Consider the following 25,375-nt stretch of genomic DNA (forward strand, 5'->3'; position numbering starts at 1 on the left):
AATGAGCATTAGAAAGTTTGGGAGCACCCCACTGCAATAGCTCCATAGCTGGCCTCAGAAGAAATATTCCAGGTCTTTGGCTCTGAGAACTGCGGAAGATTAGACATCTGCTCAGCTCAGGCAGGAGATGACACCGTGATGTCAGCAACAGGGACTTCACCCACATACACAGGGATGTAGGAGGCAACAGTCCTCATGGCTCAGAGAATTCAGGAGTGCAGCCAGTCATGTGACCATTTGGTTGCTTCCACAAGCAGGTTGGTGGCTGCCATAGGGAGCCATGTCCAGTCCCCTCAAAGTCTGATGGAGAGGTGCAGTTTATTGCCCTAGCCATTGGTCTTCAGGACAGAAGCATGGCAACAGGATGACAGAGAACCAGGCAAACATTGCAGGTTTCCCTTCCTCACAAAAGGTTGGGCAGTGCCAGGAAGTACCTGCTCGGACTTTCATGTCAAGAATTCTCATCATCAAGCTTGTTTTGGTGCATTTGAGAATACACAAAGCTGAATATTAACACAAGCAGTCCAGAAAAGGCTCATTTAATTGATGCTCTTATTCTGAGAGTTTGAATATGTTGGGCTTGTACACATTGGATTTTTAGAAGGAGAGGTGCATTTTATTGCCCTAGCCATTGAAACATAAAATTCTTAGAGGACAGGACAGGGTAGATGTGGAAATGTTGTTTCCTCTTGTGCAAGAATCTAGGATCAGAGGGCATAACCTCAGAATAAAGTGTTCCCTATTTAAGGCAGAGATGAGGAAAAATTTATTCTCTCAGAGGATAGTGAATCTGTAGAATTCTTCATTGTTGCGGGCTGTGGAGACAGGGTTGATAACAATATTCAAGACTGATACAGACAGATTTTTAACTGTAAGGGAATTAAGGATTATGGGGTAAAAAGCAGGCAAGTGGAGTTGAGGATTATAACATCAACCATGATGTCGCTGGATGTGGAGCAGATTTAATTGGCCGACTACTGCTCCTATGTCTCATGGCTTTTAAGGAGGGTCTTAAAGGATGGGAGAGAGATATGATGAAGTGGTAGGGTTTAAATTGGGAATTTCAGACTATGGGGCATAAGTGACTGAAGTTAAAGTCACCAAGTGTGTAGTGAAAGGAGAGGAGGTGCACAAGAACTTTGTGGAATGGAAGTTCATGGGGTTAGGGGGTTAAGGCTGGAGAAGGCTGTAGCAAGTTGGCGATACAATAAATAAATATGAGCATTTGAAATTTGAGATGCTGGTGGGAACAGGCTCTAGAGAGATATGTCCTTGGGACTTGGTGTGGGATCAGATTAAGATAGTGGAGTTTTGGAAGAAAGATATTTCACAGAAGTTGAAAGATGGACAGGAGGGCAAAGGCATATTGAAGCACAAGATGATGAAAGAACTTCAACACTGAATGAGATGAAGCAATGGCAGAGGTGATGATTAACTAAAGTAAAATTATGCGGTTGGTATAATGGAGAGAAAGTAGGATCAGGCATTCAGCTGAGGTGTGAAGGGGCTATCAAGGTTGTCAGCAGTCTGATCGAGCCTGAATTACTTCACAGGGAAGGGGTGAAACCAATGGAAATGGTGTAGAGTTGTGACAGGGGCCAAAAATAAAAAGCCTTTTGGGATGTGTCAATTCTTAGTTACAGAAAATTGTGATTCGTATCAAATGGGGTGTCAAGCAAACAATCCGACAGCATAGGGACAGTGGTGGAGCAGGGTATTACCATTAGAAGGCTGACCCTATGCCTACAGATGATTTTTACCAAGAGATAGCCTATTGATGAGGGATCAAGGACAGAATCTAATGAAAACTAAAGAGGTAATGGTACAACTGCTAATCAGGAAGATAGCTTGAGCAGTAACAAAAATACCAATCTGACAACTGTACACTGTTTTTCCTATTCTAAAACACAGCATAAGGTTAGTTCTACATAATGTAGAGCTTGCTAAGACATAATGTTTTAGCAAATCATAAATTTATTTCTTCATTCCATCTTGTTCTAAATATGTGAAGTAAGCTTTTACATGTTGAATTATGTTTGTAATCTTTTTTATTTGATGCTGAGATAACCTGATAGCTGACAGTTTACCTGTAAAACTGCTATTCATTTCAGGGTTTTCCTCATCATCTTCATTTTCCGGCTGCTCTATTCCAGCGTTTTGCATATCATTGTATGATTTGCTTCGTTTTGGAGTCAGCTTTGTGCCAGCCTGAGGACCTCGCAAAGAATCACTGGTAATTACTTCCCCACTGAGTGGCTGGCTTGGAGGTTTAGGTGTTCCATAATAGTTACCTAGGCAACAAGAACAAATTTACATGCTAAATTCAAAAATAGAAAACATTTGTTAAGAGCTGAACTTGCTTTTTTTTAAACACTCTGAATAGTGTTGAAATAGTTATTCTTTCCTTCTTTTAATCAAAGGGACACCAACTTTGTCCACATAGATATTGATGGTGGTGCACATCCATTTGCTTTGCTGCTCACTTATTTAACATCTGTTTTTTTCTCTCTGGTTTCTACAAAAAAAAACTTACACTTCATTTATTCACAGAGTACTATTGATTGGATAGTGATGAAATGATGGTACTCAAAATTAACCTTGAAGTAAGAGCCTACAAAGATCTAGCAATCTGTGCAAATAAACTTCCTCTTTCCTGACAGCAGTTTACATTTGCTGCCAAGCCAAGGAGCCATTTTAGAGCTTGCCACAAAGTTGATTTATATTGACCATCTTCAGACTTTTGTTTGAAAGAAAACTGTAAATGAGCAAGAGGATTGTCTTAAAATGGCTGAAGTCACGTGATCTATCCAAGTAACTAATTTTCCTGAAAATTTTGAAGTGGTTTAACAGGAGACTTTCTGGGCACTTCCTCTACAGAACTTAATGTTTGTGGTTAATGGAACTTTTTGCTAAATCTATAAACAACAAACCACCAGACATCTTGACTGCAGGAACTACCAAGAAGAAAGGAGATCTACTGAAACTCACCATGCAAGAGGGGGCTGACAACCTGACCTAGCTGTTTCAATGGCATTTAGACATCTTTGACCATGAGAGATCAAAACTCTTTATTAACAAGGACAGTGCCTACTTTGTGTCAATAGCCAGTTATCACATGTCAACAACTCCTTTTTGAAAGGCTATGGTAAATTTGTGTTTTTGTTACGGCGGTTAGAATCATTCAGATATTCTGCAGTATAGAACAATAATAACAGCTCTTTTATAAGCTTTTTATCTGAAGGCTCACACCATACCACTGTTATATTTTGGAATACATTACAGAGATAGACATCTAAAAATAAAAAGAAATGTCAAGTACCATCGAACCCATTCTGGAAAAGGACAGATTACAATTTAAAACAGACTGGCATCAGCTTAAAAGGCATGAGAATTTCAGGCACACTGAAGGAGTGCCTTTTCTTTTCCTCTTATAGAAATTATAACTTTCGCAACCCCCCTTCTCAACCTATAACTTGTTCTGTCTTTACATACAGAGGCTTGTGTGCCTCTATCTGTATACATGTATGTCACAAAATTTTGGACTAGTTCTACCTTTTTCATAAGTTTTATATTTTACTTGTGTGAGTTTAGCAATAAAATTAAATCATATTTTCGTAACCCAAGACATCTAGCTGGCATATTTCTTCATATAGCTTTACCTATAGCTTTATCCTGAACTTTACCTGGTCAAGTACACAGTGAATTGATAATTAACATCATTTTAAAAACTGAATCTGAGATAAGCAACCTCAGGAGTCAAAACAAAAAGGAATTTATTTACCAGTCTGGACTTGAATATATCAGCATGTAGCAGCAGCAAGCATTGCAGAACTTGTTTGTGAGAAAATCACAGACATTTTCAAACTGAGTTTCTACAACAAAAACTGGAAGGTTTTGTTTTCATTCAAAACTGACCTCACACCTAATATGGCAAAGTGTGGAAAGTGTTCAACATAACTTATTCTACAAATATCAAGGAAAGTATTCAGACCCCTAATTGAAAAAAAAAACTGTAATTGCACTGAATACAGGCAGATGGTTTTGGATGGAAACAAAAATTCAACAGAATGTCTTGCACACCAGAGAATGAGTTTTGTAGCTCCCAAATTAGACACCAATTGTAATTGTTACTGCACATCAGCAACAAATCTCTTCAATGCTAAACTCCAGATGTGATGTCACCAATGCTTAACTTTGAATGTTTTCTATGTAGATCTATCATACCCTGAATCATTCTGAATATTCACTATCAAATTAATGATAATTGTAAGTGCTCTACAGTTTTAAAACAATGGACATATTGTGGGCAACATTCAAACTTGGCTCACTGCTTGGCAGTAAACGTGCAGAGAAGATCAATGGGGAAAAAGTTGGGTGGCTTCTATAGCATGTAGCTGTCAATTTATTGTTAAATAGTAAGGGGTGAACATTATTCATTGTATATTGCCCACGAGTTGCATCCAATTAAATTTTCACTTCCTCTCCTGAGGTTCCAGTAAAGCTCATGTGCTGTGCTGATACAAATAGCTCTTGGAATCACTGGCCTTGAATTGGGCACTTAACAAAGATTCCACAGCCAGAACAAACTGGGAAGGACAGCTGTGAAAAGACAGCACTGTGACAGGCCAGTGGTATCAAACAGAGGCTCTCAAATGAATTAATTTCACTGCAGATGGTAATGGGCATCAGTAAGTTCAAGAAATATCATAGTTCAAATGCCAAAGCCATTTGTCTATTGGTAATAGAAGCATCCATTGCAGCAGAATTGAGTAACATGAAATTCAATGCTGGAAATAGTGGCTTATGTTACAATGATGTTATCATTGGCGAATTCAGATTCCAGAGTGAAATCTGACATGGTAAGTCATATTTTGTTTTGCTTTATTTTAATGAGGTAGTCTTTAACATGCAATGCTGCATATTCAGTTTAAAAATAAAAAAAGTTTAATGTGCAAAAAGATAAAATTGAATAACCCAAACTATTTATATACAATACTGAAAATGTGTTGCTGGAAAGGCACAGCAGGTCAGGCAGCATCTAAGGAGCAGGAGAATCGATGTTTCGGGCATAAGCCCTTCTTCAAGATTCCTGAAGGGCTCATGCCCGAAACGTCGATTCTCCTGTTCCTTGGATGCTGCCTGACCTGCTGTGCTTTTCCAGCAACACATTTTCAGCTCTGATCTCCAGCACCTACAGTCCTCACTTTCTCCTATTGAAACACACACTAAAAAATACAATCCCATTAATGTCAACAGCATCCCATTACACTACTCAAAGATCAGAGAGAAACTCCCTTCTCTATTCCACATAAGGTTTGATTTGGCTGTGGCTTCAATCCCAGATTATGATCATCTGATAGCCTCTTTCTTGATTTGTCATATAAATTAGCTGAGACTTTCGCAGCTTCTAATAACTCCTTCAGGATTTAACCGAATACTTCTGGTCAGGAACCGTTAAACATCAAGGTTTCCTCTTTCTTAACAGACCTAAATTACCTCCCTTTCTCAAGAACAGTGAAGACATCTATGAAATGGCCCAAACTGAAATTAAAAAGCTTTCTTCCAAGTTATGGATAATTCCTTATGCCCAAAGACAAACTCCAGAATCTCTTATCTGGAAGTTCAATGCTTTATACTGTTTACTTTGTTAGCTCACAATGTATACAAAACCTTATTACCCTATGCAATCTCTCACCAAAATGGTGTTCTGAAAGGAATCACCATTGCCACAGAAATACTTACAAGTTAATCATTAAGCCACTTCCAACGTACACACCAAAACCCAGATGCCACAAGCTCAAATCCAAATGCTAAAATAAATGATTCTAAAATATAGATAAGTCACATATCTTAGGTCACAACTCCTCCCAAAGAAAAGTGGTAATGTTTCTTCACGTTCATTACTCATTAGTTACAGTAGTAACTTACTGACACTAAATATACAATGAGTGACACAGCACACATATTTTACATTATTCATGGGCACCACATATTTCAATGTCCTTCAAATGTGTTCTTGATAAAGTATCTGCCAAAATATGTTTTTTCCCGCAGGGTCATGAATGATTTCACATTATACTGTTGGACAATTAAACTCGACCAAAGCATTCATAAGTTCTTGTCCCACATTTTTTCCAAGTAAATCAAACGATTGTGGTCCATACCACCTATACCAGTTTCTCTCATGCTGTTTCTGATACATATTTCAAAATATTGGTAGAATCAGCAAAAGATTCAATGTCATCTTTTCGGCTGTGGAATATTTTTTCTGACATGTGGACAGTTTTTTTTTAAAATAACTGACAGGTTGTACAACCCCATCTCATCATCTTGCAGTCAAACAGACCCCAAAGGCTCAATAGCTACTTTGAATGGTTTCATATAATTCGGCGTGGCTAGAACTGATGCAATTTTAGCTTTTAAAAGCACTCTGACACCCTTTGGTAGTCATGTTTTCTGCCTTTTTCAACAAGTTTGTTTAAGGGAGCTAGAACAGTGAAGTTCAGAACAAACTCGTGATAAAATCCACTCATGCCATTATAACAACATTTCACATTTTGTCCTCTGCATGAGGAAATCCAAGACATTTTCATTTCACTCGGTGCTACTTCGTCTTGTCCCACATTGTTGCCCAAAATCAGTCACTTTTGCCTCAGCAAATTCCATTTTAGCCAGATTTATAAACAAATGGGCTTTTTGTCATCAATGAGTTCCATCGACTGATGGAAATATTCTTTTCAGATTTGGCTAAAAACAATGAAATTGATGTAAGGGACAGTTAAATCATCCCTCAATGACTTTTTTGGCTAATCATTGAACCTGTATTATTTTTCATTCTAAATGGCTTCACTGTGCATTGATAAAATCCATCCGGTGTCACAAAAGCCAATATTTCTTTTGTCCTGTGAGTCAACAGAGCTTGCCAATATTCTTTTAGCAAACTGATTTTAGGGACAAACTGCACATCCAATTTATTCAATGCAGTCAACTGGTCTCATAATCGGATTCAATCTCATGTATGTTGATTGTGACATAATCAACATAAAATCTTTCTGAGCTACTCAGTTCCGACACAATCGAGCTTGAGCTGTTATGATTCAGTTATGAACTTAAGTTCTTCCCTCACTTGCGCTTATCTCTCTGGACTGAGACTATAAGGGCTTTTGTTTAAGGTAACACATTTCCCACATTAACATTATGAACAGTCAAAACTTCTTTTTTCTAACCAATTTGCACAAATTATTTTATAAATCTGCAAAATCCTTTTTTAGTCACCTTGATTGTTTTATGAAAGATAAAACACAACGCTGTCTACATTAACCAAATGAAGAGGGTTCCTGTGCCATACTCAAACACAGTAAGAGTGGCTGATTAGATGCCTGGAAAGAACAAAAGAAAACTGACTCCTCAATAAGTCGAATGATTTGGAATGAGGAGGGAAATCTCCTGAAAAGCTGGAAGGGATGGGAAAACCCATTTGTGCTCCCACCTGAAGGATTGTCTGGAAATGGAGACTGCCTCTGTGGTTCTGTGAATCCGGAACCTGTTAATCTTAATTTTAAACTTAACCATCATGGCAAGGCATGTGCTATCAGGTCTCAGCCAGTGCTTTTTGGGTTTTCTATAGGAATATGAAGTAGTACAAGATCACAGTCATAACCATAGTCACTGTTGTGGCAGGGTCAAATCTATTCAAAGGAGAGGATCAATCACTTGGCAGACCTCATGAGATAACATTCAGGTGCTTTGATGAAGTGCCTCAGAATAATCAACTTTGCATTAATTCAAAAATGAGAACTGTTTGTACCCAAAGTGAAACTGAACAAGCAATTGAGCTTGGACTCTGAGGGGAGGAGGTGATGGCCTCATGGTATTATAACTGGACTATTAATCCAGAGTCGAAGAGTGTGGTGCTGGAAAAGCACAGCCGGACTATTACTGGACTATTAATCCAGAGACCTAAGTAATGTTCTGGGGATGCAGCTTCAAATTCCACCATGGCAGATTGGGGAATTTAAATTGAATTAAAACAAATCTAGAATTAAGAGTCAAAAAATGACCATGAAACTGTTGCCGATTTTTGGAAAAACTGACCTAGTTCACTAATGTCCTTTAGGGAAGGGAACTACTGTCCTGGTCTGGTCTACATATGATTTCAGACCCACAGCAATGTGTGTGATTTTTAATTGCCCTCTGGGTAATTAGGGATGAACAATACATTATGGCTGAGGCACCAACACCATCTGATAAATACAAAAAAAATTAAATAGATGTGTATTTTCTATTAAACCTCCGGACTGCATGAACCCAATCCTTTAAGCCCTGTGGAATTGGTGGTGGAGGCCAGTTGCCATCGTATGGTTTGCCAGGAGATAGAGGCTATGTTTTGTGCAGAGGTGTGGCAAGGTGGATTATTCAGAAATTTGGACAGCTATTGTACATTGTGATCCATCACAGTTTATCCTTGCTGCAACTGTGGTAGGATCCACAATGATGGCCAATGGTCCTGTTTGATGCCCCGGGTAGATTCTGGACCACAAAATAGACTGGCAATTGTTATATAAAACTCTGTTTTCTTAACTATGAGTTGGTACCTATTGTTTCAAATGTCTCAGAGGCCCAATTACCTGATCAGTGCTCTAAACTGACCAAATGGCTCTTTTTGGAACTGCTGGAATGAGTCGTTAGTTAAAACATTCAGACACAAGGATCACAGTTATGGCTCCAAAAGGGATGGTACCTGGGAGAACAAGCATCCACTTTGTTTTGTAGTAAGTTCCAATTTCTTCTTAGAGTCATAGAGATGTACAGCATGGAAATAGACCCTTCGGTCCAACCCGTCCATTCCGACCAGATATCCCAACCTAATCTAGTCCCACCTGCCAGCACCCAGCCCGTATCCCTCCAAACCCTTCCTATTCATATACCCATCCAAATGCCTCTTAAATGTTGCAATTGTACCAGCCTCCACCACTTCCTCTGGCAGCTCATTCCATACACGTACCACCCTCTGTGTGAAAAAGTTGCCCCTTAGGTCTCTTTTATATCTTTCCCCTCTCACCCTAAACCTATGCCCTCTAGTTCTGGACTCCCTGACCCCAGGGAAAAGACTTTGTCTATTTATCCTATCCATGCCCCTCATTCTTTTGTAAACCTCTATAAGGTCACCCCTTAACCTCCGATGCTCCAAGGAAAACAGCCCCAGTCTGTTCAGCCTCTTTTTACTTAATAACCATTTGTATAATGTCCACATTTGTTAGTTAATGCAAAAAATACCTCATGGAAGGTAAAATAAGGAGTGTAGAAAATAATAATGACAGATCAACAAAACACAGAAGCTGCGAAGTTACTGATATGGAATATTTGCGTTTTCCTACATATTTTGGGTTGTCAAACCAATACCCATGAAAATTAGACTACCTTAAATGTGCCTCTACAGGAACAAAAAAGAACTAAAAATAGAGGAGGAAAACAGTATGACATATTTGAAAATGAAAAAAGCTATGTAACTTTTTACATCGGTGATGACTTCCCAAATTAAAATGAAGGTTGTTTGTCAACTGATCAGTTTGCCTCCCACAAGGTCCCACAAGGAGAAATCTGTGCAGAAGTGAGCTTGCTGCAATTTTACTCTCCTATAGGGAAGAAAGATAGAATGTCTCGTCAACCCAACCATAGAACAGCGATGTCCAGAGCATCACAGAAGAATATATATACAGAATGTCAGCAGTAGAACCCAGATCATCACTGGAAAGAAACTCAAGTTGACAAATAAAAATGAAGGATGAAAGTCACAGGGCAGCATGTACATGATTATTTGGTGAACACTGTTGGTTCATTTTTGCTCATAAGCTAGATTTAAGAATGTGTTACTTACTTTAACTTTATTAAATTAATAAACTAGATAAGTGAGTTCATTCATAAAACTAAAGTAATCAACTAAACAAGGATTTTGCCAATTAAACAAACAAACCATTTAGATAAACAAGACAGAGTAAGTGGTGTAGTAGGTAAGAGTTTCTGGACAATCACCAACAATCTCCTTTTTAAAACTGTAAACAATTCGGATTTGGAGCTATAGTGTTGTTACTTCACTGTTATTGGATCAAAAGCCTGGAATGTCCTCCTTAATATCAATATAAGTGTTCTTGAATTAGAATTTTTCCTTTTTCCTGGAATGTGGGCATCAGTAGCAAGGCCAGGACATTGTCCATCCCCAGTCTGCCTCAAAACAAGTATTTTCTGAGCCACTTCAGAAGGAGGTCAGACACCATGCTACGGGTCTGGAGTCACATGTAAGCCAAGCCAGGGCAGATTTCCGTGAGGGTCATTTCATAACTAGCATGATAACCACATCTGCAATACATGCCTGCAATTCAAGGACATTTGAATCAAAATATCAGACTGGAGTTGTTGCTGCAGGCATTGTGAGGGGGAATAATTACCTGGACACTTTGATCTGACAGGCAGCAATGCCACCCCCCAGTTTAAGAGATAATTTAGGGGAAACCAATGGTCAGAGGCAGGACAGTGCAACTACGAGTCAGGCAGGTATTCCAAACTAGGACACAGTTAAGGAAAACCTCAGTTATTGTCTTTATCCAATTGATACTAGGTTCCAGCTGGCTGTGTGGATAAGAAAAAAGACTGCAGGCAGGATGAGTAAACTGGCCACTGCAATGTGGTTTTGAAGGGTATTCAATTGGGGTGTTGGGTAACAAAAATAAATACAGCAGTAGAGGATGGCACCATTTGGGGCAATTCATTCTGTTCTCTGCAGCTGAAACAGATGTTCTGAAGATTCTGTAAAGGAAATATCAATCTGTAATGCACCATGTAGAAATCAACAATATAGAAAGAAAAACAAACTAAAGGACAGAGTTTAACAAACTGGATTTTAAATTGATTAGCAGGATCTCTGGTATAATAATCTTTGGATAACTATTTAAGAGCCACACAAATTGGCCTAGGATCAATTTCATGACAGAATTAAATGTGTGGGTTAAAGAAAGTTAGGAGAAGAAAGGATTCCAATTCCTGGAAAACAAATAACAGCACAGTGGGGCAGGACGGTGGCTTAGTGGTTAGCACTACTGCCTCACAGCACCAGGCTCCCAGGTTCAATTCCAGACTCGGGCGACCGTCTGTGTAGAGTTTGCACATTCTCCCTGTGTCTGCGTGGGTTTCCTCCGAGTGCTCTGGCTTCCTCCCACAATCCAAAGATGTGCAGGTTAGGTGAATTGGCCATGCTAAACTGCTCATAGGTTAGATGCATTAGCCAGAGGGAAATGGGTTTGGGTGGGTTGCTCTTCGGAGGGTTGGTGTGGACTTGTTGGGCCAAAGGGCCTGTTTCCACACTGTAAGGAATCGAATCAGCACTGGGGAAAGAGGACGTTTCTTTAGGATGCACTCCATATAAAGCAGGCTGGGATCAACATCCTGGTCAATCATATAATTGTGGTTATGGATAAGTATTTAAACCAAAAGGGGGGACAGACAAGGTGCAGGTGAAGAGAAATTTAGAAATGTAAAAAGGAAAGTCAAAGTAATAGAGCAATGCATTGCCTTAGATAAGACAAGCAACAAAAAAATTTAATCATAAATGCATCAGTGAACAAAATTCAACTGAAGAACAGTAGTTCAAAAAAAAAATCAAAGGCTTTTTATTGAAACAAATGAAGTCTTTGGAACAAGATAAACAAACCAGCAACAAAATAGACATAAATGGGTTTGATTCTATCATCATTCCAGAGATATGGCTGCCAGAGGTAAAGATTGGAAATTAGTATTCCAGCATACCTAACATTTCAAAAAGATAGGCAGAATGGAAAAGGAAGAGTAACGCTCAGAATAAAAGGTGGCAAGGACAGCAGTAAGAAAGTATCTTGGCTCAGGAGATCAGTATGAAGCTTAAAAATAGCAAGTCTGAAAATTGTAATAGAAGCAAACTTATAAACCCATGAATGGTAGTTATACAATTGGACAGAACATTAGGCAATGTATAAGTTTAACTTGTAATAAAGGTAAATAATGGTCATGGGAATTTTAATTTTTATATAAACTGGACCGATCAAATTGTCAAAGGCAGCTTGGAAAATTAACTCCGAGAACAATTAACAAAGTCTCTTCGAGTGATATTAAATGTAACAGACAAGGGACAAAGGCTTGTGTGTCTAGCATTGCAAAATAAGACAAGATTAATAAGTAATCACAAAAAAAAAAGAATATATGGGAAAAAGTGATCATATACAACTTAATTATAAGTCAAGTCAAAGTGTGAAATATTCATGCCCAAAATAAAAAAATCGCAAACAAACATAAAGCTGATGACATCATTACATGGGAGAACCCTAAATGTGTTGACAGATTAAAGGAAATGATTGGAAATAAATGGTAGGAAATCTTATAATAAATTATTTATAATCTTAATCAAAATGCAATCCATTTAAAAATACTTTGAAAATCCATCCATGGCTGACTAGGGAAGTTAAGTTTAGTATTAGATTAAATGAAGAGACTTACAATGTCATAAAGAACAGTAGAAAGTTTGAGGAATGAAGAACATTTTACAGACTAACAAATAATTAAAAGATCGATTAAAATGAGAAAATCAAGAATGAGTGTAAACTAGCCAGGAATATAAAAACAGATGGGAAGAGCTTTTACAAGTATAGCAGAAGGACAATAACTGAAGTAAATAGTGGTCTTGGAGGTAGAGTCTTGAACATTCATCACTGGGAATAAATAAATAGCAGAACCATTTAACTAATATTGCAAAATACAAATTGCAGACCAGAAATGTAAGGTGTCTATGGGCTAAGAATAAGGAACCAAACCAACAGATATCAGCAAAGTTATTACTGAAATAAAAAAAAAACAGGGCCTAATAGCCTACAAACCAGCATTCTCCTACTTACGGGAGTAGCGGATATATTGACTTTCAAAAATTTCCTGAATTCTAGAGTGGTCCAAATATTGAAAGATACCAAACATACCACTACTATTCAAGAAAGAAGAAAGAGAGAAGACAGGAAACGAAGATCAAATGTCATGATATGAATTATCAGGAAAATACTGGAATGTATTTTTAACAAAGTCTTAGCATCACACATAAGAAATCATAGCATACACAATATGCTTTTACAAATGGAAAGTGATGCTTAACAGATTTATTAGAGTATATTTTATGATATAGCCAGTTGGATAAAGAGGCGTCAGTAATGTAGTCTACTTGAATTTCAAAAAGGTGTTCACTTTGGTAGCAAAAAGAGAAATGAATTTTTTTTTTTGCAAAGTATGAAACTTTAAAATATTGATTTTCAGCAACATCTTCGTGCACTCAAACAAGGAGCACAGAAAGACACCATGCAGGCACAGCAAGCACCAAGAGGGAACTCTACTGAGTGCACACCTCAGCCACGGTGTAAAGTCAATGTTATAATTACGCAGCTCTGCCTTGAGGATTTTCCCTGCCCGATTAATGCTTTGCAGTTGGAAAGGTGAAAAAATACAACCATTAATGAACTGCTTCCATCACACTGAAAAGATTTCTAAAGCTTCAAATGCAAGCATACGATTTAAAAAGGGGCGGAGAAAAAAGAGAATTACAGATCAGATAGCTGAACATCTGTAGTGAGCAAAATAATTGAGTCTTTTATAAAAGGTATGATATCAGAACATTTGGGATTGGACAACGGCAGCATAAGTTTATGAAAGGGAAATCATGCTTAGCAAATCTGTTGGCGGCTTCTGAGAATGCATCTGGTAGATTAAATAAGGGAAAACTTGTGCAAGTGGTGCATTGGATTTTAAGAAGGTTTTTGATAAAGTCCATCATAAAAGGTTAGTGGGCAAAGTTATAACACATGGAACGGGGAATAACGTACTAGCATGGTTCAAGAACTGGTTGACAGCAGAGAGTGGGAATAAATGGTCTTTTGCCAAGTAGCAGGCAGTAACTAGTAGATACCATAAGGCTCAGTGTTTGGGCCCCAGTTAATCGTAGATGAGGGGGGAAATAATAAATGCAACATTTCTGAGTTTGCTGACATGAAACTGGGTGGGATTGTGAGGAGGATGCAATCAGGCTTTAAGGTGATTTCGGCAGATTGAGTAGGTGAGCAAACACATGGAAGATGCAGTATAATATGACTAAAAGTGAAGTTATACACTTTGGTGTGAAAATCCAAAGAGTACAAATTAAATGGTGATGAAGGTAGACAGGCAAGTGCAGAAATCATTAGGAAGGCAAATGATTTTTTGGCCTTCGTAAGACCATAAGAAATAGGAACAGGAGTAGGCATTTGGCTAATTGAGGTAAAAACAATGACTGCAGATGCTGAAAATCAAATACTGGATTAGTGGTGCTGGAAGAGCACAGCAGTTCAGGCAGCATCCAACGAGCAGCGAAATCGACGTTTCGGGCAAAAGCCCTTCATCAGGAATAAAGGCAGTGAGCCTGAAGCATGGAGAGATAAGCTAGAGGAGGGTGGGGGTGGGGAGAGAGTAGCATAGAGTACAGAGGGTGAGTGGGGGAGGAGATGAAGGTGATAGGTCAAGGAGGAGAGGGTGGAGTGGATAGGTGGAAAAGAAGATAGGCAGGTCGGACAAGTCCGGACAAGTCAAGGAGACAGTTACTGAGTTGGAAGTTTGAAACTAGAATGAGGTGGGGGAAGGGGAAATGAGGAAGCTGTTGAAGTCCACATTGATGCCCTGGGGTTGAAGTGTTCCAAGGCGGAAGATGAGGCGTTCTTCCTTCAGGCGTCTGGTGGTGAGGGAGCGGCAGTGAAGGAGGCCCAGGACCTCCATGTCCTCGGCAGAGTGGGAGGGGGAGTTGAAATGTTGGGCCACGGGGTGGTTTGGTTGATTGGTGCGGGTGTCTCGGAGATGTTCCCTAAAGCGCTCTGCTAGGAGGCGCCCAGTCTCCCCAATGTAGAGGAGACCACATCGGGAGCAACGGATACAATAAATGATATTAGTGGATGTGCAGGTGAAACTTTGATGGATGTGGAAGGCTCCTTTAGGGCCTTGGATAGAGGTGAGGGAGGAGGTGTGGGCACAGGTTTTACAGTTCCTGCGGTGGCAGGGGAAAGTGCCAGAATGGGAGGGTGGGTCGTAGGGGGGTGTGGACCTGACCAGGTAGTCACGGAGGGAACGGTCTTTGCGGAAGGCGGAAAGGGATGGGGAGGGAAATATATCCCTGGTGGTGGGTTTTTTTGAAGGTGGCGGATCCGCCATTCAATAGGTTGATTGGCAGGGGATTTGTATTCAGAAGTAGGGATGTCTTACTGCAGTAATGGAGGGCTTTGGTGAGACAACACCCAGAGTATTACATGCCTGAGAAAGGATAATGAATCGGAGGAATTCTCTAACACTGAAAGCCATTGAGACCAAGTTACTGGAAGTACTGAAGGAACAGGTAGAAACATTTTTAGATTTTAAAGGCATGAAGTGGAATGGGCAGAAAGCAGGAACATCACATTAAGACAGAAGATCAGCCATCATCAGATTGAATGTCAAAAGTAGGCTTGAAGGCTCAAAGGGCTGAATGGCATACTCAGCCTCCTACTTTCTATGAATCTGTGAATTTGTGCCAATAGACATACATCCAACATCCTCTTTGGAAAACATTTTGACAACTGACAACTTCCGCCCGCTGAGACAACCTGCAACATTATACAAAATGGTAACTTTGCACCATCTTCCCGCATTATCAGCACCTTTAACAAAAAAATCTCCTGGATCTGGATCTGCATCAAACACTAATCAGTTCTAAGTTAGGCCATACCTCACCTACGTATGAAGTTACAGCAAAGTTTGTCCAGACTTTGATGTATCATTTGCAAATACACTAACAAACTGGGGTGGAAGGAAACATTACTTTCATCCACCTTCAGTAGTGCAGGCAATTAGGGAGGAAAACAGCATAGAGTCATAGAGATGTACAGCATGGAAACAGACCCTTTGGTCCAACCCGTCCATGCTGATCAGATATCGCAACCCAATCTAGTCCCACCTGCCAGCACCCAGCCAATATTGCTCCAAACCCTTCCTATTTATATACCCATCCAAATGCCTCTTAAATGTTGCAATTGTACCAGCCTCCACCACACCCTCGGCAGCTCATTCCATACACGTACCATCCTCTGTGTGAAAAAGTTGCCCCTTAGGTCTCTTTTATATCTTTCCCCTCTCACCCTAAACCTATGCCCTCTATAGTTCTGAACTCCCCAACACCAGGGAAAAGACTTTGTCTATTTATCCTATCCATGCCCCTCATCATTTTGTAAACCTCTATAAGGTCACCCCTCAACCTCTGACGCTCCAGGGAAAACAGCCCCAGCTTGTTCAACCTCTCCCTATAGCTCAAATCCTCCAACCCTGGCAACATCCTTGTAAATCTTTTCTGAACATCTTTCCGATAGGAAGGAGACAAGAATTGCATGTAATATTCCAACAGTGGCCTATCCAATGTCCTGTACAGCCACAACATGACCTCCCAACTCCTATACTCAATATTCTGACCAATAAAGGAAAGCATACCAAACGCCTTCTTCACTATCGTTTCTACCTGCGACTCCACTTTCAAGGAGCTCTGAACCTTCACTCCAAGGTCTCTTTGTTCATCAACACTCCCTAGGACCTTACCATTAAGTGTATAAGTCCTGATAAGATTTGCTTTCCCAAAATGCAGCACGTCACATTTATCTGAATTAAACTCCATCTGCCACTTCTCAGCCCATTGGCCCATCTGGTCAAGATCCTGTTGTAATCTGAGGTAACCCTCTTTGCTGTCCACTACACCTCCAATTTTGGTGTCATCTGCAACTTACTAACTGTACCTCTCATGCTCACATCCAAATCGTTTATGTAAATGACAAAAAGTAGAGGGCCTAGCACCGATCCTTGTGGCACTCCACTGGTCACAGGTCTCCAGTCTGAAAAACAACCCTCCACCACCACCCTCTGTCTTCTACCTTTGAGCCAGTTCTGTATCCAAATGGCTAGTTCTCCCCATATTCCGTGAGATCTAACCTTGCTAATCAGTCTCCCATGGGGAACCTTGTCGAATGCCTTACTTAAGTCCATATAGATCACATCTACTGCTCTGCCCTCATTAATCTCCTTTGTTACTTCTTCAAAAAACTCGATCAAGTTTGTGAGATGATTTCCCACGCACAAAGCCATGTTGACTATCCCATGTTGGTCTTTCTTACAAGGGGATTGATTCCCAAGAATAAAATATCTTTCTGCAACTAGACAGGACTTTGGTAAGATCAGACGTGCAATACTGTGAGCACTTTTGATCTCCCTATCTAAATCAGCATAGATTTACCTTGGAGGCAAACAGCAGTGCTCACTAGATTGCTCCCTGGAATGTGAGAGCTGTTCAATAATGAATTATTGAGTAAATTCAGCTGCACTGCTGGAAGTTCTATTATCATCCACTAGTGTCTGACAGGAATGCTTAAGACCATTTAGAATCTTGGGAACAAGCGATATTTATATAATTAAGCATTAATTGGATGAGAACTGGGTGTACATATACAATAGTGAGAAAGGGGATGTTGTGGTGCTTTCTACCTCTGACCAAAACATTAGGGTTCATGTTTCAACTGCTCCAGAGGTGTGTAATAACATTCTTAAAAATGCAGAATGCTGGAGAAACTCAACAAGTCTGGCAGCATCAGTGATGAGCGAAACAGAGTCTGGTGTGACTTGTTCAAAACTCCAAGGTATTACAAAATAAGTTCTCTTTTATACATTTGACTAAGGCAGAACAGGTTCAAAAAAACAGAAGGTATGGAGGCCCAGTGCAAAAGACAAAGGAGTTATTAACATTGGAGAAAGAAAGAAAATGCAAATCGGGTGCAAAGTTGTGAAAGGGAGAGAATTGGTCCTTTCTACTAAGTGCAAAGTAAACTACACAAACACAACATGACCATGGGGGAGTGAGTTGGGAGACAATGTAAGAAAAGTGGAGAACAGAAATAATATGGATGGAAGATGAGTTCTAACGTTATTGAATTCATTATTGAGACCTCTAGGCTATAAAGTACCTGAGTTGTGAAACATTCAACAAACCCAGGACAGGAATATTAACCTGAGTGCAAGATAGTTTACTGAAATGGCAAGCAACTTGTGGGTGGGTGGTTGGTCAGGATCAATCTGTTGGACAGAACTGAGATGTCCTGCAAAGCAGTCACCCAATCTGCTGGCAGCACCAATGTAAAGGATAGTGCACTGTGAGCATCAAATACAGTGGACTAGATTGATAAAAGTACAAGTAAAATACTGTTTCACCTGCAAGTTGAGTTTCGGGCCAAGGGTGGTGAGAAAGGAAGTGTTACACTTTCTGTGAGTACTTGGGACGGTGCCATGGTTGTGGGTTCAGGGGTGGGTTGCAAAGTGGGTGGGAGGGTGGGGTGTAAGGGTCGAGGACAAAGTGATGAAAGAATTCACCAGAATGTCACAGAGAGAACCACCCCTGTTGAATGGTAACAGTGGAGACAAGGTGAAAGAAATGGCAGAGGATGGTCCTTTGAATGCACAGTCTAGAGGGTTGAAAAATGAAGTCATGGGACCTCTATTGATCTTCTGGGAAGGGAAGGAATGAGGGCAGACATGTAGGCAATAGGTTAGACATGGCTGAAGGCTGTATCAACCACAACTGAGGGAGGGCATAGGGAAGATCCTCAATTGAGAAAAAAGGTGAACATGGCTGAGGCTCTCCTGTGGAAGATCGCATAATCAGAACAGATGTAATGGAGACAGAGAAACTGGGAGAATGGAATAGGATTCTTTGGGAAGCAGGATACGAGCATGTGTAATGGAGGTAACTGGGACTTACTGGATTTGTAATGGATATCAGTGGACAGCCTATCCTCAGAATTGGAAAGTGTAAAGTCAAGGGAGGGAAGTTAAGGGAAGAGTCAGAGATATTAAGGACTATATTCTGTCTGTTCTTCACTTTTCTTACATTCTCTCCCAACTCACTTCTCCACGGTTGTGCTGTGTTTGTGTTGTTTACTTTGCGTTTAGTAGAAAGGACCAATTCTCTCTCTTTCACAAGTGAGACCAAGTGAAAGTGACAGGATAGTAAATGGAAGCAAAATTGATGAATATTCTAATTCCATATGTGATTAAGAAGCAGCCCTAAAGACGTCATTGATGTATTGGAGGAAGAGTTATGGGTGTAGGATGAGTAAGACTGGAACAAGGAATGTTCCACAACCCATGAAGAGACAGGCATATCTGGCTCATTCAGATAACCATGACCCCACTTTTGATTTACAGGAAATGAGATGAATTAAAGGAGAAGTTATTCAAACTGAAAATGAGTTCATCCTGATGAAGGAGGGTACTGGTGGAGGGAGACTGCAGAGGACTCTTCTCAAGGAAGAAGCAAAAAGCCTTTAAACCATCCCGTCTGGGATGGATGCGGTGGCATGGTGGCTCAGTGGTTAACACTGCTGCCTTGCAGCGCGGGGCCCTACTTTCGATTCCAGCCTCGGGAGACTGTCTGTGTGGAGTTTGTACATTCGCCCCATGGATTTCCTCCGAGTGCTTTGGTTTCCTCCCACAGTCCAAAGATGTGCATGTTAGGTGAATTGGCCATGCTAAATTGCCCACAGTGTTCAGGCATGTGTAGGTTAGGTGCATTAGTTAGGGGTAGAAGTAGAGTAATAGGATAGAGGAGTGGGTGTGGGCGGATTAATCTTCGGAGGTTCGGTGCGGATCGCCTGTTTGCACACTGTAGGGATTCTATGATATGTACTCATTGATGGGATAGCTGAGGTAGCTCGGGCTAGAAAACTACAAAGTATGGAAGTAATGTAAAATGACAGAAGAATCACAAATGTAAACAGGAAGAGACTGGACAGAGAGGAAAACCGAATTACAATAGGAAGAGATGGAGTAAGAACAGGCTGAAATTATGGGTTTGCTGCAGCAATCCTGTTTGTGGGTTTGGGAAGGAGAAAGAAACAGACTATGCGCTGTTGGTGAACTAAGGGGTGGGAAGCTGTGGAGGAGACATCCCCGCAGGAGGTGTGGACCATGACATTACTGGCAATGAAAGTATGATGTTCAATAGTGGAGTCACGATCCAGACGGAAATAGGAGGTGTCTCAGAGTTGGTGCGCAACCTCCGCTAGGTAAAGATCTGTATGCCAGACAACAACGGCACCAGCCTTATTGTCAGGTTTGATAACAAGGTTGGGATTGGTCCTGAGGGCACAGAGTACAGTATGTTAACAGAGAGATAGGTCAAAGTGGATGAGAGGGACAAAGAAATTCAGGCAGCCAGTGTAATGTTGGCAGTTCTCAATGAAGAGATCAAATGCCAGCAAAAGTCAAGACAGAGGGGTCCAGGTGGAGGGAGAGTACTAGAACTGGTTGAAAAGGGCTGTGCAGTGCACTGAAAGAACTCGTACCCAAAGTAGGCACATGGGCGAAAATGACGGAAGAAAAATACAACATCATGTTGTAATCAAGATTCATTCAGATGGGGTTGTAAAGGGATAAAGCAAAAGTTTTTTTGCTCAGCACAGATTGTACAGCAGAGGGGGAAAGGTCAGTGGGTATGGCGAATACAAGGCAAGAAATGGGATTAGACGAAGGGATGGAGTCAAAGGGAAGTGGAGGGGAAGGAAGATCCAGTGGGGCCTCTCTGAAGAGGTTGGTTAGCAAATATCTAAATAAAAATGGAACCTCAACTCGTAAACCATATGCCTGGATTCTGTTAAACCATACTTCTGGTGTTTAACAGCTCAAAGAATAAGACTGTTTTCTTGAAACATACACAGTTATGAGGGGGCTTGACAAATAGATACTGACAGGTCGTTTCACCGAACAGGGGTATCTACAACATGGGCCATAGTCTTGGAAAGAAAGGGGTGCTAATATAGAATTGAAGTGAGGAATAATTTGCTTGTTCAGAGGCCTGCAATTATTTTGCAAATCTCGATCTTATGGATAGATGTTACGGATGCTCAACTGAGTATGTTATAGATTCAGAGAGATTCTTGGTCTTTCAGGAAATCAAAGGATACAGGGAGCAGGCAGGTCAGTCGACTTGAAGTAGAACATTAGCCATGATTGTACTGTACTGTATGGTGCAGCAAACATGAGGCACTGTATAGTTTACTCCTGCTCTCAGACTCTCAGCAGGTTTTGCTGTCAAAATAGCAGAAATACTGCTTTCCTAGTAATTAAAAAAAACTTTTGAACAATAGATTGCAAAATTGCATTAAGATATGTATTTAAAGATCACTGTGACCATCAGTTAATTTGCTTCACTAGCTTCATCTTACAACTCTTGGTGGGGCAGTGTTAGGCGGTGGGTGTCCAGCTTGATTAGAACTACAGTTATTCATGTTGTTATAAGCCCAGTGTGAAGCTGCAAAGCCTGAATCAAATACAGGATCCAATGCACATTTGTGCTCAGATTTCCCAATTAGTTGGTTGCAATGGGGAATAGATGGAAAACTGACCATGGAGGTAATCCTTTGCTTAGTGCCCTGATGCCCATGTATACCTCTGAACAACATTAATTGCATCCCTGGTGATGTACAGAACAGTGAGAGTGGAATGGACTAGCTCATGAACATATCCAGCATGAAATAAACATCTAATTAGCGAAGAGCTGCTGCACATTATTTACTGCGCTGGCACAGGATTAGAATCACCATGGACTATACACTAAGCATACAATATGATTTTCAATTTAAGACTTCAGTTTAAATGTACATCAATTATTTTTTAAAATTCTTTTGCACTTTGATTGGAAGCTGATTCCCCACATAGTTCCTGAACTGATGTAACTGTGCTCTGCTAAAGAGCTACCCTGTCCCCTATTTTTGGTCTCATTGAAGTGAAAATACCTATTTTGAATGCAGCAATAGTATTAATGAAAAATCACAGAATTGTTACAGCATAAGTGAAGACTATCCATTGAAGTTAGTGGTCTCTATGCACTGGACCTATCCTTACAACCTTTTTCAAACACACTGTAAAGTTTGTAATTTTCCAGATGGATAGGGTAAATAGGCAAAGTCTTTTCCCTGGGGTCGGAGAGTCCAGAACTAGAGGCATAAGTTTAGGGTGACAGGGGAAAGATATAAAAGAGACCTATGGGGCAACATTTTCACACTGAGGGTGGTATGTGCATGGAATGAGCTGCCAGAGGAAGTGATGGAGGCTGGTACAATTGCAACATTTAAGAAGCATTCGGATAGGTATATGAATAGGAAGGGTTTAGAGGGATATGGGCCGGATGCTGGCAGGTGGGACTAGATTGGGTTGGGATATCTGGTTGGCATGAACGGGTTGGACCGAAGGGTCTGTTTCCATGCTGTACATCTCTATGACTCTATGAGTCAAAGGAAGACTGAAAAGTTGTGGCCAGTGTCCCAGCATAGGAGGAGGCTCTTCAGCCTATCATGCCTGCATCGGTTTGGTAAATGAGCATTATTACCTAGTGACAGCCTTTTACTTTTTCCTCATACCCTTGACATTATCCAAAATCCTCTTCAATTCCTCAACTGAATCTGCACTCACCACACTTCTAAACAGTGCATTCCATACCCTTACTACATTTTGAGTGGGGAAAAAATCTGCATTTCACCTTTGCTTCTTTATCAGATCACTTTTAATCTATCCCCCCTCATTGTTCTTTTTATGAGTGGGAATAGTTTCTCCTTATCTTCAATACCCAGCCTGCTCATGACTTTAAAAACCTTTATCAGATCTCCTTTTAGCTTTCTTCTCTCCAAGGAAAACAGCACCAACTTCTTCAATTAATCCTTATAACAGAAGTTCCTCATCCCTGGAACCATTCTTGTAAACTGCTTCTACACTTTCTCCAATTTATTCACATACATCCTGTAATGCGGCACACAGAATGTATACAACACTCCAGCTGAGGACTGACAAGTGTCTTAGACAAATTCAATACCACCTCCTTGTTTCTGCACTCTATTCCATTGTGAATTAAGTCAAGGATACTGTGTGCTTTAGCTTTTGTTCTCTTCACTTTCCCTGCCATTTTCAATGATTTGTTCACACATACATCCAGGTCTCTCTGCTCTATCATCTCACTTAGAATTGTACCCTCTATTTTATAATGTCTTTCAATATACTTCCTACCAACATGCATCGCCACACGCTTCTGTGCATTGAAACTCACCTGCCACCTATCCACCCATTCCATCAACTTGTCTATGTCCTTCTGGATTTTCATACTTGTCCTCCCCATGGTTTACAATTATTCAAAGTTTTAGGTTTTGTGCAAACTTTGAAAGTGTCCCCTGCACACCGAGATACTGATTGTTACTGTATATCAGGAAAAGCAACGATCTCAATACCGATCCCTGCCACCTGAAAAATATCCATTAACCATTACTCTGTTTCCTATCACTTGGCCAATTTTGAATCTACTTTGTGACTGAATTCTTTATACCACAACTTATAACTTTCTTTACAAGTCTGTTGTGTGGCGCTGCATCAGATGCCTTCTGGAAATCCAAGTAGACCATATCAACACTGTTACTCTCATTGAGCCTTTCTATTACCACTCCAAAAAAAATCAATAAATTAGTTAAACATGATTTCCCCTTTAGAAATCCATGTTGTTTCTTCTTAATCAACTCACCTTTTCCATGTAACTATTAATTAATTTCAAATAATTACCCTTAGAAGACTTCCCACCACTGAAGTTAGTAGTTGCTAAGTGCTGGACTTATTCTTACAACCTTTCTTGAACATGCTGTAATGTTTGTAATTTTCCAGTCCTGTGGCATCTCCGTTGAGTCAAAGGAAGACTGAAAGGTTGTGGCCAGTGTCCTGCAATTTCCAATCTTACTGTCTCCAAAATCTTTTGATGCAGCTCATCCAGTCCAGTGCCATGTTAGTTTTAAATACTAACAGTTTTCCAACACTTCTGGTCTATCAATTTTGACCTTTTTTAATGACTGAGCTCCCTCCTCTGTCACCATGGCCTGGATGGCATCTCTTTCTTTGGTAGAACCATTGTAAGCAAGGATGTTGTTCCCCTTATCTCCACGTGTGAACACCTTACATCTACTTACTGACAAAACAATATGGACCTCCCTTTAATACCAATGTCACTCAGGTTTGTTGTTAAACAGACTTCAAAACAACCACATGATTTTGAGAAGGGTCACCTGACCTGAAATGTTAGCTCTGATCTCTCTTCACAGATGCTTCCAGACCTGCTGAGGTTTTCCAGCAACTTCTGTTTTGTTTCTGATTTATAGTATCCACAGTTCTTTCGGTTATCAAATGATTCTTGTTGTCTTACCCCACATTAAAGATACAGGCCCCAAACATACTTGTATTTACCTCATAATTGCAACAAATGCAAGCAGATGTTTATGAGAAGTTGAAGACAAGAGATTGGAGTCACCAGTGATATAAAACAATATGAGAAGTGGTCCCATGAGAGTAAAAGCACATAGTAGATACAGTTAACCCTGGTGTGAATAACACAATTATTTCAGTGTTAAACATTTACCTTCGTATGTCCCAACTTCTAGAAGAGTGCCACTGTCCTCAAGGTCAAAGAATTCCTTCACTGTGAGAAAGTTGTAATCAACACCAGGAACTTCTCCCTCTCGAGGTGGTCGAGTTGTACCTGATGAGAAAAAATAGAAAATGCTGATTTTTAAAAAAGAATTTTTAGTACTTCTCAATAGGTGAGTTTTCAGATAGGCTTTTTTTTTTAACATTTATTGGATTTATGTATGCCTTTCATTTGTCTAGCACCTGATAGCAGAATTGCAAGCCAATTTTTTTTATTTATTTGAGGAAGTGACATCTTAAATGAACTGGAAATTTATTTAATGATTTTCCATTCCTGATCCTTCCTTATATTTTCTATTCTTTTGCTCAATTAAATTGTGCCAGCTCCTTCTTAATCCTTCACTTTTTAGCTCTCTTATCAGTACAGCATCCTTCTCTTTGATTTTTTTATATTAAAAATATCCTTTGAGTTGGCATTTTGCCCAATGTTCTCTCATTCTTCTGTTATCTGTTATATTTTAATCCCCAAAATTAAATCAAATAATGCTTCCTTCATGAATAAACTAGAAATGCACTGATCCAGGAATCAATCTTGGTTATTAAATATGTTCGCCACTTTGACTACAAAAATTACTTTTAACCCAGTTTATTTGAGGTTGTTAATAATCACCCAATATTAATGGGCAATCTTTAATGTTACTCTGACCTGACCTGCCAATCACATTCTATCTTAAATCCATTGCTTAGTCACCTGTAACAATGCAGCAAAAACTTTACAACATTCAGGCTTGCGCTCATTAAAGGCAAATAACATTCAGACCACACAAGTGTC

At 40.0% G+C, this 25,375-nt stretch overlaps 1 protein-coding gene across 8 annotated transcripts in view; it reads right to left on the reverse strand.

Annotated features, from left to right (window-relative positions):
• magi1b (membrane associated guanylate kinase, WW and PDZ domain containing 1b) overlaps window positions 1-25,375 on the reverse strand; it is a 452,840-nt gene that overhangs the window by 92,896 nt on the left and 334,569 nt on the right. For all 8 annotated transcript variants that reach the window (XM_072582487.1, XM_072582486.1, XM_072582485.1 and 5 more), the window contains 2 exons: window positions 24,536-24,655; window positions 2,088-2,291 (listed from right to left, as the gene is read on the reverse strand). In XM_072582487.1, coding sequence (XP_072438588.1) covers window positions 2,088-2,291; window positions 24,536-24,655 — 324 coding nt within the window. The remainder of the gene's footprint in view (window positions 1-2,087; window positions 2,292-24,535; window positions 24,656-25,375) is intronic.

This window comes from Chiloscyllium punctatum, chromosome 12 (genome assembly GCF_047496795.1).
Source record: "Chiloscyllium punctatum isolate Juve2018m chromosome 12, sChiPun1.3, whole genome shotgun sequence".
Taxonomy (NCBI): Eukaryota; Metazoa; Chordata; class Chondrichthyes; order Orectolobiformes; family Hemiscylliidae; genus Chiloscyllium; species Chiloscyllium punctatum.